This window comes from Gymnoscopelus microlampas, assembly GCF_963454915.1.
Source record: "Gymnoscopelus microlampas genome assembly, chromosome: 21".
NCBI classification, from domain to species: Eukaryota; Metazoa; Chordata; class Actinopteri; order Myctophiformes; family Myctophidae; genus Gymnoscopelus; species Gymnoscopelus microlampas.
The window spans coordinates 41,250,947-41,269,649 of record NC_139958.1 but is presented as its reverse complement, the minus strand read 5'-3'; the positions used below and the strand labels follow the sequence as shown (position 1 = coordinate 41,269,649).

Here is an 18,703-nt window from a genome sequence, read left to right as displayed (position 1 = left end):
GCAGCGAGCCCACACAGTTTCTCCAGGAACTGCTTTCCTCTGGAGACTAAATATGACTTTGCAGTGTGCACTATATGTTATGGTGATTTGTGAGATATGGTGTTTTCTCAGTTGACACAGATTAGCCTAAGTTCTAAATCATTTTGATTTAGTCGCTTGTATGAAAAATAATTTCACCCACTTTTTTTATTTTGTTTACATCCATAAGCGATGAAGTTTCTTATTTTCTACAGTCTCACACATCTGTGATGGATCTAAACAAAGTGTGTATCCGTGACGGTGCACTAGTGCACAGCTCCATATGTGAGCAGCTCTCTGTAGAACCACTTCCAACCTGGCTTCCCTACTTTGCGGCGTGTGCTACCATAGGCAAAACAATGGGTTCTATGCACAGCAGCCATATTGGAAAGAAATTGGCCCTCTTCCTGACTTCCTTCACAGGTCTTAACCAATTATACCAAAGGAGGCTCTGTTCCATTTAGTGTAGCACCGTGGTTCTCAAACGTTTTAATTTCACGGACCCCCACAACTCTGAGAGTTTACAAATGGAATCAAATGGACCCCTTACGGGTCCATTTGGTTCCATTTGTACACTCTCTGAGTTACACACCCGTAAGGGACCATTTGGAACCTCCTCAAGGAACCATGAGGATCCCTGGACCCCAATTTGAGAGTTTGAGTCTTTCCAGTGAGCCAACATGCACAATATCAGCACCCTGACCGGAAGGGAACTGGGCCTTCATTAGTATTATTGGTAACACCTGAGAAGGAAGTAAGGAAGACCCGAGGCCATTCTAAAAACACTTTCTAAATCCTGACCTACGTTTTCTGAAAAGCAGAAAAAAAACAAAAAAACATGTATATTGTCATGCTGTATATTGTCTAAATGGGTGAATAGGCCTTAAAGAGATCTCAACCCCAAAATGATTTTTTTTTCACCCCATGGAGACTTGAGTTCATGGATATTTCTTTGTTTTTGTCGCCAATAATTTGATGACCGGCAGCGGTTCCGGTAGGAGACACATCAAATTAGCTGGTCATCAAATTATTGGCTTATAGGAATAATAAATAAACAAAGAAATATCCATGAATTCATGTCTCCATGGGGTGACATGTCATTTTTTGGGTGAACTATCCCTTGAAGTGGATGAACTCACGTGTAGAGAAGGTCTTGGAGGTCTGGGGTCCTCTGGTGTTGTTCTTCACAACGTTCAGAGAGACCTCGTACTCCTGACCGGGGCCGAGTCCTGACTGATCAAATGTGGTCTGAGACGGAGGCAGATTGTTGACAACCTGTCCGTTCTCCTCCTTCTGCATATGGACACAAATACACACATTTATAACAATAATCTGGCAATAATAATAATTTACAACAAAACACAAAAAAGTTAAGTCATTTAGAAAGTGGTTCTCACACATTTTCATGTCAAAGAATTTTGAGCCAGGGACCCCCATAAGAGAACATTTGTGTTAATTTCTTTTCAATCATTTTCCACTTTTTTTTCTCCAGGATTTTTCAAAGATTTAAAAAAATAGCCGATCTACAAGCTCACAGCGCGTTGTGAGCTTGTAGAACTGATGTGGAGAGCAGACTGACCGTGTTGCGGATGTAGAGCTCCCAGCCGTCGAAGGTGATGTCCAGATGGTCCCACTGGACCTCCACCGAGGTCTCCCTGACCGAGTAGAACCTCAAGCCCTCTGGCTGGGGCAGATCTGGAAACAGCGTAGGGTGTCATGACATATCACTGGATGCAGAATAAATAAAAGATAATAGAATACATACAATAGAATAGATGGCAGAAACCTTGTATCTCCATGTGTAATCTTTTTACGTTTTCCATAAATATTTGAATAATACTTTTTTTATTCATGCAATTATCTGAAATAGTTTAGAATAGTTTTTAGCACATTACCCGCCAAGATATTAAACATCGTTTTGTATCCCCTTGCCAGCGTAATTACCTTAAATCAACGATCTTTGAAACGCAGTCGAAGCCACGTTGTGTACAAAAATAACAGTGGATCCGTGTATCCACTGGGACAATAACATTCCAACCGCGATCAGCCGTTGAAAACGGGTGGTTTTCATCACAAAAAAAAGAAACAGAGTTAGAAGTTTTTTCTAAAAATCCTATAGTTGGGCTGGATGGATGTCTGTTTTTTTGGAATGACGTCACATCTGCCTACTGCTTCTCTGAGTGACGAGGGATCATTCCAAAGCTGTGTTAGGGCGCCCCTTGTGGAATGTTTTTTTTGTTGAAAAGAACGCATATATGCGATCTCGGCAGGCAATGTGTTAATCCCTGAAAAAAACTTTTTTTTTCATATTTTTTTTACTTTTGAAAATATATTGTCATCCTACTATAATTCTAGTAACCTCTGTCTATTGTGGTGAGTGAGTGAGTAGGTGAAGCTACCCGGTTCTCCTCAGTGGCTGGACCAATTGCTCTGATTTTGCACACAGCCATTGACCATTACCATCTGAACTTAACTGTGAAGCCCGTTTCTCAATTTCATCAAATCTCAGCTTCTTATTAGCGTTTATGTGTAAAACACTGTCGCCATGGTTACGGGGCTGCCCAGCTATGGGACGAACTGCCTCCCGGGTTGCCAGATCATGTGCGCATATCCCCCCACGGATGCGTCGACCGGGTATGGTCTATCCTACTATAATTCTAGTAACCTCTGTCTGTAGTGGTGAGTGAGTGAGTAGGTGAAGCTACCCGGTTCTCCTCAGTGGCTGGACCAATTGCTCTGATTTTGCACACAGCCATTGACCATTACCATCTGAACTTAACTGTGAAGCCCGTTTCTCAATTTCATCAAATCTCAGCTTCTTATTAGCGTTTATGTGTAAAACACTGTCGCCATGGTTACGGGGCTGCCCAGCTATGGGACGAACTGCCTCCCGGTTTGCCAGATCATGTGCGCATATCCCCCCAAGGATGCGTCGACCGGGTATGGTCTAGTGCATATTAAGCATGATGACAATTTTCCGGCGACCCACATATGGGTCCCGACCCCAAACGTTGCACCAGAGTATCCAGTCAGATTACAGATTACTGACTATGTACGTTGACCTACGCGTGGCCACTCTGGCGCTGACCGGCACGCTCCTCTTGTTGCTGAGGACGGCGTAGACGTTGATGAGGTACTCGATGCCGGGCTCCAGCTCCCGGACGTTGGCGGCCGTGGTGTCGCCGGGCACGGTGAACTCCTGGTACAGGCCCCCCGGCGCCGTGGGCACGTACGTCACCAGGTACTCCGTCACCAGCATCTCGTTGTCCCACGACAGGCCCACCGTCTCGTTGGTGACGTCGGTGACCGTCAGGTCCTTGGGAGGAGATACTGAAGACAAAGGAAAGAGAGAAAAACAAGACACAGTCATGTATACCAGCTTGCTTTCTTTTTTCTCTGTGTGTGTGCCGTGTGTGCCGTGTATGCGCGGCTTGTTTTCATAGACCTGGTTCCTTATTTCTCTCGCAGAATCTGGCAACGCTGCTAGCAGGCTCCCCATTGGCTTAAAGGACAGCCAATGATTGAAAACATGTCGAACACATTTGACTAGTGGTCAGTCTCTTCAGACACCAGCCTGCTTTGCAAGCTGGTCAAAATAATCAATTCATTGATCGTATCAGTAACACTTCACGTAAAGGTCGCGTCTATAATCAGTGGTGTAAAAAGTACTATTTTTCAGGGGAGAGAACTCATACAGGATACAGGATAAACAAGTGAAATTGGACGTGATGACACAAAGAAATGAGCAGACAAAACTGGAACAGGAACACTATAGAATTGACGCTGATGAATGGATGCTCTGTCCTGATTCACTGAAATGTGTGACCCACCTGGAAATGTGGGTCAACATAAAACGCTGCATTCAAGTTCAGGAGAATTTAGAAAAGGCAATTCTCTTCAATGCTGCCTTCGGGTACAGCCATGGAAAGGGGACATTTGCATTTCTTTCACCACAGTAAATTGTCCCTGTCGGGGACCAAAACTAATACGTTTCAGGATTCAAATGAAAAACATATCAAAACTAGAGAAAGTGCTCCTTGGAGCACAGGTCTCCGCCAGGTCAGGTAGGTTATTGTGGGCCAGCAATGTTGGGAATTCGCCAATCAGGCTGGAATGTGAAAAATCAGATGGATCGGACGGATCCGTCTTGATCACTTGACTTAAGAGATAATATGTACACACGGACGGACGGACAGGGTGCAAAACATACTCTCGCCATGCCTTTCGGCCTGGCGGAGACAACTAGCAGATCGACAAGCTCGAAACGCACCGCGCTTGAATGCATGGTCTGGAGAGAGGGCACTTTTTTTTACGGTCGAGTAAAAGGGCGGGGGCCGTTGTGTCGTCTTACCCTGTGAGCAGTCATCTCCGATGTAGCCCTCGTCGCAGACACACTGTCCATCCACACAGCGGCCGTTGTCCTGACAGTTATTGAGGCAGCTCAACTCCCCACAGCTGAGCCCCTCGTACCCGTGCTCACACACACACTCGCCTCTGACGCACCGCCCCCTGTTGGTCACAATCACAATCGACTTCATAGGGTTTATGGACAGCAGTCACATTGTGAAGAAATTGGGCCTCTTCCTCACTTCCTTCACAGGTGAGGCCAATGATACTAATGAAGGCTCTGTTCCATTCTGGTCAAACAGGGTCAGGGTGCTGATATTGGTACAGGTTGGCTCACTGGAAACACTGGACCCTTGTGGGTGTGTAACTCTGGTTCCATTTGTACTCTCTCAGAGTTATGGAAGTCCTTGAAATAAAAAGATCTGAGGACCACTGTGCTACACTAAATGGAACAGAGCCGTCATTAGTATCATTGGTAACACCTGTGAAGGCAGTGAGAATATGGCTGCTGTGCATAGAGCCTATGGGAGCATAACAGGTATGTACATGATGTTTAGAGCAGTGGTTCTCAACATTTTCTAGATCAGGGCCCACTTGAAAGCCTCAAATGCGTTCGCGGCCCACCCATCTGAACACTTAGCACGGCAGCCATTTCCCATTTGGATGGGTGGGCCACGTGCATGTTTATTTTACTGATCAATCAATCGATCGTGTTCTGCTTTGGATAAAGATAGTATACTTTAAGTTCCTGTTTATCGGTATCACGATGAATACAAATAGTCAAGGTTTCAAAGGTTTTTGTTGCATAAAATGTTTAAATTGTAATGTTACACGATCATTAAAATGTTAGTGTTTTGACAATTATATCAAGTTATTGCAATCACTTGCAATATCCTCACCGGCCGGCCCACCAGTACAGTCTACATAAGGCAGTGTTTATGTCGTCGACTAAAACTATGGCGAAAAATGTACGTAAACTACCTTTTTTCACTGACGAAAACAAAATAAAAACGAAATAAAAACATCGCAGAGCGACGTGTTGTAAGCTTGTAGATTGGCTATTTTCAGCATGCAACCGAATGTAAAATCAGCCATTACGGACTGCCAAGATACATTTTTGTCAACTAAATCGACTGTAAATTTAGTCGGCTAAAATCTGACTATAACAAAATGAAATTTTATTCAAAAGATTAATTTAAAAAATTAAAATTTGCTGTCAAAATAAAGACTGACATAAGGTGTAGTGGTCATAATGGTACAGTGTTCATAAGGTGCAGTGGTCATAATGGTACAGTGTTTGTAAGGTGCAGTGTTCATAATGGTACAGTGTTCATAAGGTGTAGTGGTCATATGGTAGGTACAGTGTTCATAAGGTGCAGTGGTCATAATGGTACAGTGTTCATAAGGTGTAGTGGTCATATGGTAGGTACAGTGTTCATAAGGTGCAGTGGTCATAATGGTACAGTGTTCATAAGGTGTAGTGGTCATATGGTAGGTACAGTGTTCATAAGGTGCAGTGGTCATAATGGTACAGTGTTCATAAGGTGCAGTGGTCATAATGGTACAGTGTTCATAAGGTGCAGTGATCATATAGTAGGTACAGTGTTCATAAGGTGCAGTTCACTAGACCTGTTGTTGCAGTTGTCGGGACATGTGAGGACGGAGCAGTCGTCCCCTGCGTACCCCTCCTCGCACGCGCAGCGTCCGTCCACGCAGACGCCCCGCGCCATGCAGTCGTTGGGACACGATTTCTGACCGCAGTCCTCCCCCGTGAAACCTTCAACCATCAACAACAGACACATAAACATCTTGTGTCTTTTAGCAACAGTGTCAAAAATGTGCAAAAAGCAGGGGCATAACATATCCTGTATATTTCTATCTTTAGTAGCGGTGTCAAATTTGCAAAGAAGCAGAAGTCACACACGTATCATCGCTGTCGGATGGAAACCTTGTATGTCCGAAACTGTTTACTTTCAGGAAATGGGGGAAAAAAGAAGGGAAGCAGTGGGTCCCATTTTTATAGTCTTTGGTATGACCGGGCCGGGGAATCGAACCCCATCCTCCCAATATCAGGTCGACCAATGTTATTATTTAGTCACAAGCTCTTGTTAATACTTTTCAATCGTTTCAATATGTATAAAACCCATAGACAGACTTAACCACATGCACTTTCACATTAAAATCAAAAACAATTGCAGATCTACAAGCTCACAACGCACCTACTGTATGTGAAGCGTTGTGAGCTTGTATATTGGATATTTTTGCTACTTTTTGTGTGACACTGTAGGGCATACATGGGCAACTGGCGGCCCGGGGGCCACATACGGCCCCCACCTCCACTTAATGCGGCCCACAGGTTAACTGATTCATTTCAGCTGTTACAATTGCAAACATGACCCGCTTCAATTATTTCAGTCTATATTAGTTAATAATATAATTAACTAATATAGACTTAATAATGTAGTCTTATATTATTTAAGTTCATAAAGTTAACATAAGTATAACTAAATGCATTTAAAATTAAATAAAAATTGTACTTTTCAGGATTCCAATAAAAAAAACAGCAAAAGAAAAAAATAGCCGATCAAAAATAGCCGATCTACAAGCTCAAAACGTGTCGTGCTGCGACACGTTTTAAGCTTGTAGATCGGCTATTTTTGCTACTTTTGTGTGACATAGAATGGCCCGACAATATATGCCCTCAGGAGTGAGTGTGGAAATAGTGGCCCTCTCCATCATCAAAATTGCCCACCCCTGCTGTAGTGTGACAAAGTAGGGCATTAACGGTATATAGTTCACCCCCAAAATGACATTTTTTTACGATTAGTCACCCCATGGAGACTTGAATTTTTGTCGTATTCTTAAGCGAAATAATTTGATGACCGGCAGTCTCCTTTGTGTCTCCTACCGGAACCGCTGCCTACCGGTCCGCTCGCAATCAAATTATTGGCTTAGGAATGCAAAAAAAAAAAAAATATATATATATATATATATCCATGAATTCAAGTCTCCATGGGGTGACTAATCAATGGGAAAAAAACTGGGTGAACTATCCCTTTAACTTTCAAAAGTTGAAATATGGCGATCAGAGCACGTGAGCGGAGCGGAGCGGGTGGAAATGCCGCTCGGCGCTCCAGGGGGCTTGTTTCACGCTCGCTATTCGCTCACGTCGACTCCCCCCACGCTCCGCTCCCCGTCGCTCCTCGCTCACGTTGATTTGCGCAAATCTCGCTCCATGCTCCGCTCAAACCGCGAGGGCGGCTTGGAGCGGGAGGCGGTCCTCGATCTGAGTAGCGCTCCAACCTTTTTATAAACCAGCTCCGCGCTCACGTCAAAATTGCGTCGCTCCGCTCGCGCTCCGCTCCGCTCACATGCTCTGATGGCGATGCAAGACTTCCGCTCGACAACAATGATATATATACATCAGAAAGAATAATTTCATTTTGTCACCTTCGTCACACACACACTGTCCGTCCACGCATCTGCCGCGGTTCAGGCAGTTGTTGGGGCAGCTCAGCTCGCCGCAGTCCTCTCCGGTGAACCCGATGAAGCAGACGCACGTCCCGTCCACGCAGTCCCCGCGCAGGAAGCAGTCTGACGGGCACGTTCGGACGCTGCAGTCCTCTCCGGCGAAGCCTTCCTCGCACACGCACTGACCGTTCACACAGCGACCTCTGTGTACCAGACAGCATAGGTGTTGATAATTAACACATTAAGACATTTTAGATTTTAACCACTACAAACATTATGTTTTTGGCTATTCAAAAATAGCAGATATACAAGCTCATAGCGCGGCACCGAGTGCCGCGCTATGAGCTTTTAGATCTGCTATTTTTTGAAAAATAATGAACATTAAAGGAGGAGTTCACCCAAAAAATGACTTAATTTCTATCAATTGCACACCATATGAAGCCTTGAATCCATGGATTCTTTTTTGTTTTTGTCGCATTCTTAAGCTAATAATTTGATTCCCGTCTCCTACCGGCTAATGTATCCGCTAGGAGACACAAAGTAGATTATTTGTGTCTCCTACCGGAAATACACACGGTCATCAAATTATTGTCTTAGGAATGCCACAAAAACAAAAAAAATCCATGAAATCAAGGCTTCATGGGGTGTGTAATTGATAGAAAATAAGTCATTTTTTGGGTGAACTCCTCCTTTAAGTGCAAATCTTTGAATATATATTATTTTAAAGCGAACATTTGTAACTCAAATCTTTGCTTCTGGGGGTCCCTGGCACTAAATTGTTTGAGATGGGAGGGGGGGGGGGGGGGGTCCGTGGCCAAATACATATCATTTTGGGGGTCCTTGACATGAAAAAGTTTGAGAACCACTGATATTATAGTAACAAAGTGTTTCAGAAAACTACACCGAGAGGGTGATGTGTTGCTGCAGGTAAACATCACCACACTACTCCAGTGTCTGGTGACTGCTGGCATGGTAAATGGATATGATGGGTAAAAAAATATATATACAGTATATTTATTGTTTTGTAATGTAAACACAGGGCAAACACAAGTCACATACTATGCCTTCAACTAAAACTCACAAATAATGAAAAACTAGAAATGATCAAAGCATTTAGTGAACTGAAATACAAATAAAAACAAGATTTTACGAATGAAAATTAAAAAAGAAAGATGACTGAAAGTGTCTTGTATGTGTTTACAAAACTAACTGAAACTAAGCTAAATCCTTAGAAGTTGTCTTTAGTGTTAGTCTCTTTGTCAATATTTCATAAGCCTATAGTGTTCTGGTGGATATGGAATCTTATCTTCCAATATGTATCTTAAACAATTGCTAAAACAGCAGATCTACAAGCTCAATCACTCTCAACAATCGTGACGTGTTGTGAGCTATTTTCACTATTTTTCGGAACTCTCTTGAACGTCGCCCCCTGACTACCCCACATTACGATTAAAAAAAAGGAAACTAAACTAAAACTAAGCCTTAAAAAATATATATATATAATAACTAAACTAACAAAACCCATTAAAACTATAAGCTGAAATAGAAAATACACAGTGAAAACAAAGTAATATTAAATGTCAAACTTATGCTAAAATGCCAAACAATACTAACCTGTCCAGACAGTTGTTGGGACAGGAGAGTTCGGAGCAGTCCTCTCCTTGGAATCCGATGTCACACGCACATTGTCCGTTGATGCACTGCCCCCTAGTGTTACAGTTGTTTAAACACGCTAGCTGGCTGCAGTCCTCACCTTGGTACCCGGCATGGCAGATACACATCCCATTGGAACATGTACCTAGATAGATTACATGACATTAGACTAGATTAGATTAGGTTAGATGACATTAGATGGCATTAGATTAGACTAGATTAGATTACATAGGTTATATTACATTATATTTGATTAAATTAGATTACATTACATTATATGGCATTAGATTAGATTAGATTATATGGCATTAGATTAGATTAGATTAGGTTAGGTTAGGTTAGGTTAGGCTAAATTAAATTAAATTACATTAGTATGGCATTAGATTGCATTATTTCACATTAGGTTACATTATATAATATTACATTAGACTAGATTACATTGGATTAGATTACATTAGGTTATATTACATTAGATGACATTATATTAGACTAGATTACAGTAGATTACATTAGATTTGACTAGATTGCATTAGATTAGACTAGTATAGATTTGATTACATTAGATTCGATTAGACTAGTATAGATTATATTAGACTAGTATAAATTAGACTACATTTCATTCGATTAGACCAGTATAGATTAGATTAGATTGCATTAGATTACATCACGATTAGACGGAGCAGTTGTTATTGTTTTTTTTTAATTGTTAATAAAGTATCTAATCAATCTATCAATAAAAATAAATAAAAACACAAATAAGCACCTCTGTCATTACAGTTGTTCAGACAGGTGAGCGTAGAGCAGTCCTCTCCACTGTAGCCCGCGCTGCAGACACACCGGCCGTCCACACAGAAACCATTACCCTGGTGGGAGGAGTGGAACGCTTCATTTAAAGTGATTATTTAACAATCATAAAAAAATAATGCATATTAATAAAATAATCTATTTAAAATAACAGGGAAAACAGTAGATCTACAAGCTCGCCAAGCGTCGCATCACAACGCTTGGTGAGCTTGTACTGTTGATCTTCTATTTCCTTAATTGTTGCTGTTGTACAACAGTTTATTAACAGTTTTCAAGTATAAAATAGTAGGCTAAAGTGGCTATTCAGACTAATCGACTTACATTCAAGATGGCCCCCTATTAACTCATTCACTGCCTAGAACGACTAAAACGACTTTTGTCCCATAAGCCCTGCCTGCCTAGAACAACTAAAACGACTTTAAAAAAAATAAAAATACCCAAAGACCAAGGAGATATGATTTTTTGAAGATCTAGACTCCCATCCACTTCCTTGTTAACTTAAAACTTAAAAATGCTGTATCTCGGCTCCTGAGTACTTTTTTTTTTCAATTAAAAATCTTGGCAGTGGGCAAACGCGGCCAGAAATAATTCAGGCAGTTAACACATTCCCTGCCATAGACGGAGATCTCCATAATTTCAAATTCAACTTTTTTTTTTCAATATCCCCTACCAAAAAATTACACTTCTCAATTATTCGATTAATCTAAAAAAAAAAGTAGAATAATCACTAAGAAAAGAATCGCAATAGGTTTTTTTTTTGCGTTTATACCCGACAGTCTCCGGGACAGGTGCGCTCCCCACAGTCTTCCCCGGTGAAACCCTCGTCGCAGTAGCAGGTTCCGTTGTCGCAGCGGCCGCGGTCGTAGCAGTCTTTGGGGCAGATGAGTTCGGAGCAGTCGGCTCCGGTCCAGGGCTCGTCGCACACGCAGTCTCCGTCGTCGCACCGGCCGCGGCCCAGGCAGGCGTTGAGGCAGGCCAACTGCGAGCAGTCTTCACCCGCGTAACCCTTAAGAGTAATTATGGGACAATTACCAGTGGTGTAGAGTAACTAAGTGCGTTTACTCAAGTACTGTACTTAAGTACAATTTTGAGGCATTTTTACTTTACTGGAGTATTTCCCAATTTTCGGTACTTTCACTTCTACTGCACTACATCTCAGAGGCAAATATTAATATAATATAATATACTTTTCACTACTTCACTACAACTATTTCAAAACGTTAGTTACTCGTTACTTTGTAGATTTAGATTATTATTTAAAAAACATACATTAACTACTTCAGCCCTGAATACTTTGGCTATTTGAAAATAGCCGATCTGCAAGCGCTTAGCGACACGTTGTGAGCTTGTAGATCTTCTATTTTCAAATGATATTTATACATTTTAAAACTTTAGAACTGGACATTCTGCATAATGAGCAGAGTATTTCTCTGGGTTTCCCCAGTCGTTCAGAGATCCCCAGGGTTTCCTTGAGGGTGTTCCAGGGGGTGCCCAGGAAAATGTGTTGCATTAAAATCTGTAGGCCTATAACCACTTAGCCTGTACATAGGCTATTTGAAAATAAATCTACAATCTCACAACATATTTCTTTCTTTTTTTTGTGCTGTTTTTAGTATTTCTTTGTAATACACTGTGATATTTTATATGTTTTTGATTTGTATGTCTTGGACGCCAGGAAGACTAGCTGCGACGTTAAGGTGTCAGCTAATGGGGATCCGTTTAAATAAACAAATAAACAATGCATTGAATCGCGACACGTAGTGAACTTTTAGATCTGCTATTTTCACAAAATCTTGACACGCTTATAAGAGTCTTACCATAATTTCAAATATCTTTCAACAGAAATCTTGTATGCCCTTATTTTGTGCCAGGGGAATGGCTTCAGATGGGGTCCATGGCCAACATTTTTATTTCAGAAGATTCCAATTGTCTGGCAAAATTGTCTAAAACCTCTGTCATACACTAGAATCAATTCACTTATGCCAAGTTATAGAGATACACAGCGGATATGTAAAAGGTCTGTCAGTGTGTGTGTGTGTGTGAGTGTGTGTGTGTGTGTGTGTGTGTGTGTGTGTGTGTGTGTGTGTGTGTGTGTGTGTGTGTGTGTGTGCGTGCGTGCGTGCGTGCGTGCGTGCGTGCGTGCGTGCGTGCGTGCGTGCGTGCGTGCGTGCGTGCGTGCGTGCGTGCGTGCGTGCGTGCGTGCGTGCGTGCGTCAGCGTTTTTTTATTGCAATAAACAATGATATTTTATATCATCCTATCCCGATTCACAAATATGTCCAATGAGGCAATTCAAATATGTGTTTCTTAACAAAATCTCTGGTCAAGTGATTCCAGGACTATTCTTAGTGTTATTTTAAGAATTTTAAGCATTATGTTGCAATATTGCAATAAATATTGTCAATCACAATTTCGGCAAATGGTCCCAACCCTACCTCAGAGCAGACACAGGACCCGTCCACACACTGTCCGTTCTCTCCACAGTCCACAGGGCAGAGCACGACTGAACAGTCCTCTGCAGAGAAGCCCTGCATGGGAGCATTTTGATTGATTGATTAAATATTATAGATTTTTTTTCTAGGTACAGGAAGTAAAACACGGCAAATGGATGACACTAAAAAGCCAGAGGCTTGTTTCCATTGTGATGCATTAAGAGGCATTTCAACACTCAAACACGACAAAACAACAATATGAAATCAAAATATATTGTTTAAATCAAGTCATGATTAACCCTTTAAGGCCGGGAAGGGAACGCATGTGTGTCATTTTAAGATTTCTTTGGCTATTCAAAAATAGCAGATATACAAGCTCATAGCGTGGCACCGAGTGCCGCGCTATGAGCTTGTAGATCTGCTATTTTTAGAAACAAAAAATTGCAAATCTTTATACATTTTTAACTCAAATATTTGCTTCTGGGGGTCCCTGGAACAAAATATTTTTAGATGGGAGGGGGTCCGCGGTCAAATACATATTATTTTGGGGGTCCTTGACAAGTTTGAAAACCATTGATAATATAGCAACATAAGTAAAAAAGAAAAAAAAGAAAAAAAATCTAACTTTCGGAAAAAAGTACGTAATAAGACATTTGTAAAATCCCCAGGAGCAAAGATTTGAGTTAAAAACTTTATATATATATTCAAACTAAAAAAAAGATTTGCACACATTTTCACGATAAAAATAAATAAATAGCAGATCTACTGTACAAGCTCGGAGCTTGTATATCTGCTATTTTTATAGAGCCAAAGAAATCTTAAAATGACACAGATGCGTTCCCGGTCTTAAAGGGTTAATAAAAGGAGGTGGTGGGGGGGGGATAAGACACATGGAGGATGTCACTCACAAACCATGCTGGTCTGGGGGAGACAGGTCGATTTGACCGTTCGCATAAAAACATTTTGGAATTTAAAAAAATACACAGGCAAGGGGAGCCTTCTGATAGCTATTGTGAAGTTCATTGACTTCAAAATCTCAAAAAAACGGCCTGCGGCTGACTGCTTCGTGAAACAATGTGTTAAAGCGATAGTTCACCCAAAAAAATCACTTTCTTTCTATTGATTTCACCCCATGGAGACTTGAATTCATGGATATTTTTTTGTTTTTGTTGCATTCCTAAGCCAATAATTTGATGACCAGTGGACCGGTAGGCAGCGGACACAAAGGAGACTCTTTGTGTCTCCTACCGGAACCGCTGCCGGTGCTTAGGAATGCGACAAAAACTTTTAAAAAATCCATGAATTCAAGTCTCCATGGGGTGACTAATCTAGCCTGGCTCCACCCCCTGAATCGTTTGCCTCGCATTCAGGGTCTGGTGACGCTGTCGAAGGCGGGTGTTTCTCGGTTGAAAATCTGTACGACGAATCGGGATCGGGCTAATCCAGTATGAACCAATTGCCAAAGAGTCCCACTTTGGCCACGCCCCCATCTCAGAAATCGGCTGCAATGAGAGGGCTTTCAGACTGAATAATGAAGTGAAACGAAATGAAAATTCAGGCTGAGTGTCAGGCTAGTGACTAATCCATAGAAAAAAAGTCATTTTGGGGGCGATCCCTTTAAGTACAGTAGGCCTACTTGAGTAAAAATGTACTACGTACTTCCCACAAACTGCCTACCTCAGAGCAGACGCAGGACCCGTCCACACAGCGGCCGTTCTCCCCACAGTCCACGGGGCAGAGCACCAGCGAACAGTCCTCTCCGGAGAAGCCCGGGAAGCACTCACATTTTCCGTGCACACACGCCCCCCGGTCCTGGCACTTCCCGGGGCATTCCGCCTCGGTGCAGTTGGGCCCCGACCAGCCAGGCTCACAGATACAACCACAGCTCTCCATGCTGTAGTTTCCATGGCCGTTGCAGTACGGCTTAGTTCCCACTTCCCCTATGTATATATGAGAGAGAGAGAGAGAGAGAGAGAGAGAGAGAGAGAGAGAGAGAGAGAGAGAGAGAGAGAGAGAGAGAGAGAGAGAGAGAGAGAGAGTCAAATTTGGTCACATATATTACACATAGCTATATTACATAATATCGTTGCTGTCCGGCAGACACCAACTAACTCATTTTTTCCCCCATACATCAGTGCTATTGAACACCCCTTACGTCTGTGTGTTGATTAAAACAATATTGAACGAATGAAAAGTATTAAAAAGTGCTTCTGACAAAACCAGCTAACTCCATTGGATCCTCAATTGGATCCTCAAACGTTCTGCTAAACCAGCTAGTTAGCTGGTTTTGCTGACTCCAGGCTCCATCCCCTTTTGACCTCTAACCTCATTGTGAGCTTGGAGGTCCATTTAGCCATACTTATCAATGATGAACAAAGCCCTTTTTGTTTCGTTTTTGTCATTTCCTGAAAAATTTACATTTTGGAGTTAGCTGGTTTCTGCCGGACAGCAGATATATATTACATATACAGAGAATCATCTCCACTGTGTCATCATCTCCATCTCCATGGTGTGTATATACCTGTGAGCTGAGAGCCGCAGCAGGCCGCGTCTCCCCCTCCGCCACACTGGTCCCTCAGCGTCGAAACCTCTCCCTCCAGCATCTCCAGGCGGCTCAGGAGGGCTTTGAGATCCGGCATGTTCTCGGCACAGCCGCACGCCTGCCGCGGTATGTTGATGCGGTGGGTGAACACGATCTGGTTCTCCCGGTCCAGGGTGTGCTCCGTCGCCTGAAGGCCCGACGACACAGGCGAACCCGACGCGTCTTCGCTGGGATCATGTGCCGCGATGTGCAGCGACGTGCCTGGAGGCGGTGGAAGAATTAACACCGTGTTTGTAGTACAATTCTTTACTTGAGCAAAAGCAGTGTTGGAAACAGTACTCTTTGTTTTACTTAAGTAAAAGTATCAATACTGCAATGTAGAAGTACTCTGTTACAAGTATACAAGTCCGGAATTAAAAATGTACTTGAGTAAAAGTACAAAAGTATTGGTATCAAAATGTACTTAAAGTACCAAAAGTAAAAGTACTAAAATGTTTAAAAATAGCAGATCTACAAGCTCACAACGCGTCGCGATGCGATCATCAAATCATTGGCACAGATAATAAAAGAATAACCCAAAAAAATCCATGAATTCAGGTCTCCAGTGGGGTGACTAATCGATAGGAAAATAAAGTAATTTGGGGGTGAAATATCCCTTTAACATGACCCCAAAAGTGTTTCAAAGATAGATACCCCTTTAAAATACCCCTTTCATTGCCCAGTCCTAATAATACCTGGTGCGTCCAGGTCCACAGTGCACACAGCGCTGGCAGGAACGTTGATGTTATACACATGGTTGAAGACCACAGGTTGGTCTACAGACGGCAAGGTGATGTTGCTCTCTCCATGTTGTGTCAGCGTTTGTCTGCGATGGCGCAGGATCTTCTTCACCAGGCCCGCGTCGATCAGGTAGGGCTGTTGCAGTGGTGGAAGAAGTACTCACGTTTTTTACTTAAGTAATAAAGTATCAATACTGCACTGTAGAAATACCGTGTTACAAGTAAAAGTCCGGAATTCAAAATGCACTTGGGTAAAAGTATAGGCATCAAAATGGACTTAAAGTACCAAAAGTAAAAGTACTCATTATGCAGAATGTCCCATTACTGTTTTCAAATGTAAAAATCTTTTGAAAATAGTCGATCTACAAGCTCACAATGTGGTGGAGTAAATAACTGTAGTGCAATATTAATATTAATTAATATATAAAAGTGCAATATTTTCCTCTGAGTGGAGTAGAAGTAGAAGTTTTGGAAATTGGAAATACTCAAGTAAGTTCAAAAACCTAAAAATTGTACTTAAGTACAGTAGGCCTACTTGAGTAAATGCAACAGTTACTTTCAACACTGGGCTGTTGTGACCTTCAGGACAGTGTAGTTGATGATTAATTGTCTTAGAAAACATTAGCAACTAGAAAATGTGCTCCTCGGAGCCAGTACTGTTCCTGATTAATCCTGTCTTACCTCACTTCAAAATATATAATCTTTTGAAGTGACATACCTATTTATAGGTCTCTATTTCATCATGCGTCTCGCTAGCCAATCAAAGCACACCCTTTCAACATATTGTCACGTGTCACGTGAAGCTTGACCAATGTTAGCTTGGTGGACACACGGAAGGACGAGAATGAAAACATAGTCTCCTGGCGGAGACAATTAACAAATTGATTGTGTTTTTCTTATTTATTTTGGCATTGAATATTGGAATATTGGAGATGTGTTCCCGGACATTTCAGACTATTACATTTTCGAAAAACATGTTTTACATGTAAACAAGTATGATGATAGGTGATTATGTTATGGTGATTATCCTACTATAATTCTAGTAACCTCTGTCCGTCTGTAGTGGTGAGTGAGTGAGTGAGTGAGTAGGTGAAGCTACCCGGTTCTCCTCAGTGGCTGGACCAATTGCTCTGATTTGGCACACAGCCATTGACCATTACCATCTGAACTTAACTGTGAAGCCCGTTTTTCAATTTCATCAAATCTCAGCTTCTTATTAGCGTTTATGTGTAACACACTGTCGCCATGGTTACGGGGCTGCCCAGCTATGGGACGAACTGCCTCCCGGGTTGCCAGATCATGTGCGCATATCCCCCCACGGATGCGTCGACCGGGTATGGTCTAGTGTTAATAATTGGGACAGGCCTTACCGTGGGGCTGATCAACGCGGTCAGGAGCAGACATACCAACAGGCCTTTAGGACCCATGGTGCTAGAGCTACGTCACGTTGACTTGGTGAGGTCAATTATTAGGTCCGTTATCAATCTTCCACTGAAGGCCAATCCTGATGAAGGTCCTGAGAAAAAGGGGGAAAAAAAGATAAAAACACTCAATTTCACAAAATGCATTTTTTTTCTAATTTCATCCATTTTGCTTAACACATTAACCGCCAAGAGCGTAGTCCTACGGTCCATTAAATCCAACTGTTAAGCGCCGAGAGCGTAGCCCTACGGTCCGGGTGCTTTTTCCTTTTTTTCCAAAAAAAAAAACTTTTTTCAATTTTCGACACGGACCATTTCAGTGTAACACCACCGGAAACGGAACTATTTGCGATCCAGTTTTGCCGATCCCGTCGGCCTCCATTCTAAAGCGCACACTAAAACTCCATTTTCTCCTTGTAGTTTTTTCTCCTCGGTCATCACTGTTTAACATAAACCGTTCTAACTACAACATGGATGCCCCGTTTGACACGTGGTCTTCACTGCTCGAACCAGGCAGATGTCTGCGATGTAAACAAACAGTGCTCAGCTCTGTTTGTTTACATAATAATGTAAAAATGTACAACTTCAACGTCATTGTCGCATCACAGCTTTACAAGTGTAAAGAAGTGGGTGAAACATTTTTTTTTACGACTAATAGAGATAGGGAGAAAGAACAAGGAAAACAGGCATATAAATATATTCCTGATACAAATAGGATAAAAACTTACAGAATGTACATGTAATGCATCCATGGGATGGCAGCGGCAATTTATAGACAATTCCATAATTCCGTACAAGCCAGTTTTCTTTAAACCATTAAGACCTGAGGCTGATTCTTACAAATGTCTTGATTTTTTTTTTGTTTACTTATGTTGCTATAGGCTACCATCAGTGGTTCTCAAACTTTTTCATGTCAAGGACCCCCGAAATGATATGTATTTGGCCGCGGACCCCCATCTCAAAATATGTTGTTCCAGGGACCCCCCCTCAGAAGCAAAGATTTGAGTTACAAATGTTCGCTTAAAAAAAATGTATATTCAAAGATTTGCAGAAAATGTCACGATTTTTCTAAAATAGCAGATCTACAAGCTCATAGCGCGGCACTCGGTGCCGCGCTATGAGCTTGTGTATCTGCTATTTTTGAATAGCCCAAAGAAATCTAAAAATCACACCCAGTGTGAAGAGAGTGGTGCCTTTGAATTAGTGTAACTGCTTGCATCCTTGTGTTGCAATCAGC

At 42.1% G+C, this 18,703-nt stretch overlaps 1 protein-coding gene across 3 annotated transcripts in view; it reads right to left on the bottom strand.

The window, feature by feature from the left end:
• The window catches only part of LOC311038247 (tenascin-like), a 72,897-nt gene that overhangs the window by 38,685 nt on the left and 15,509 nt on the right, over nucleotides 1-18,703 (bottom strand). For all 3 annotated transcript variants that reach the window (XM_084047645.1, XM_084047646.1, XM_084047647.1), the window contains exons 2-15: nucleotides 17,416-17,561; nucleotides 16,001-16,181; nucleotides 15,246-15,527; nucleotides 14,402-14,664; nucleotides 12,728-12,820; nucleotides 11,063-11,299; nucleotides 10,253-10,352; nucleotides 9,451-9,634; nucleotides 7,816-8,039; nucleotides 5,995-6,142; nucleotides 4,370-4,527; nucleotides 3,085-3,348; nucleotides 1,598-1,713; nucleotides 1,158-1,311 (exon numbers count right to left, since the gene is read on the bottom strand). In XM_084047645.1, coding sequence (XP_083903771.1) covers nucleotides 1,158-1,311; nucleotides 1,598-1,713; nucleotides 3,085-3,348; nucleotides 4,370-4,527; nucleotides 5,995-6,142; nucleotides 7,816-8,039; nucleotides 9,451-9,634; nucleotides 10,253-10,352; nucleotides 11,063-11,299; nucleotides 12,728-12,820; nucleotides 14,402-14,664; nucleotides 15,246-15,527; nucleotides 16,001-16,181; nucleotides 17,416-17,472 — 2,461 coding nt within the window. In that variant the 5' untranslated portion in view covers nucleotides 17,473-17,561. The remainder of the gene's footprint in view (nucleotides 1-1,157; nucleotides 1,312-1,597; nucleotides 1,714-3,084; nucleotides 3,349-4,369; nucleotides 4,528-5,994; nucleotides 6,143-7,815; nucleotides 8,040-9,450; nucleotides 9,635-10,252; nucleotides 10,353-11,062; nucleotides 11,300-12,727; nucleotides 12,821-14,401; nucleotides 14,665-15,245; nucleotides 15,528-16,000; nucleotides 16,182-17,415; nucleotides 17,562-18,703) is intronic.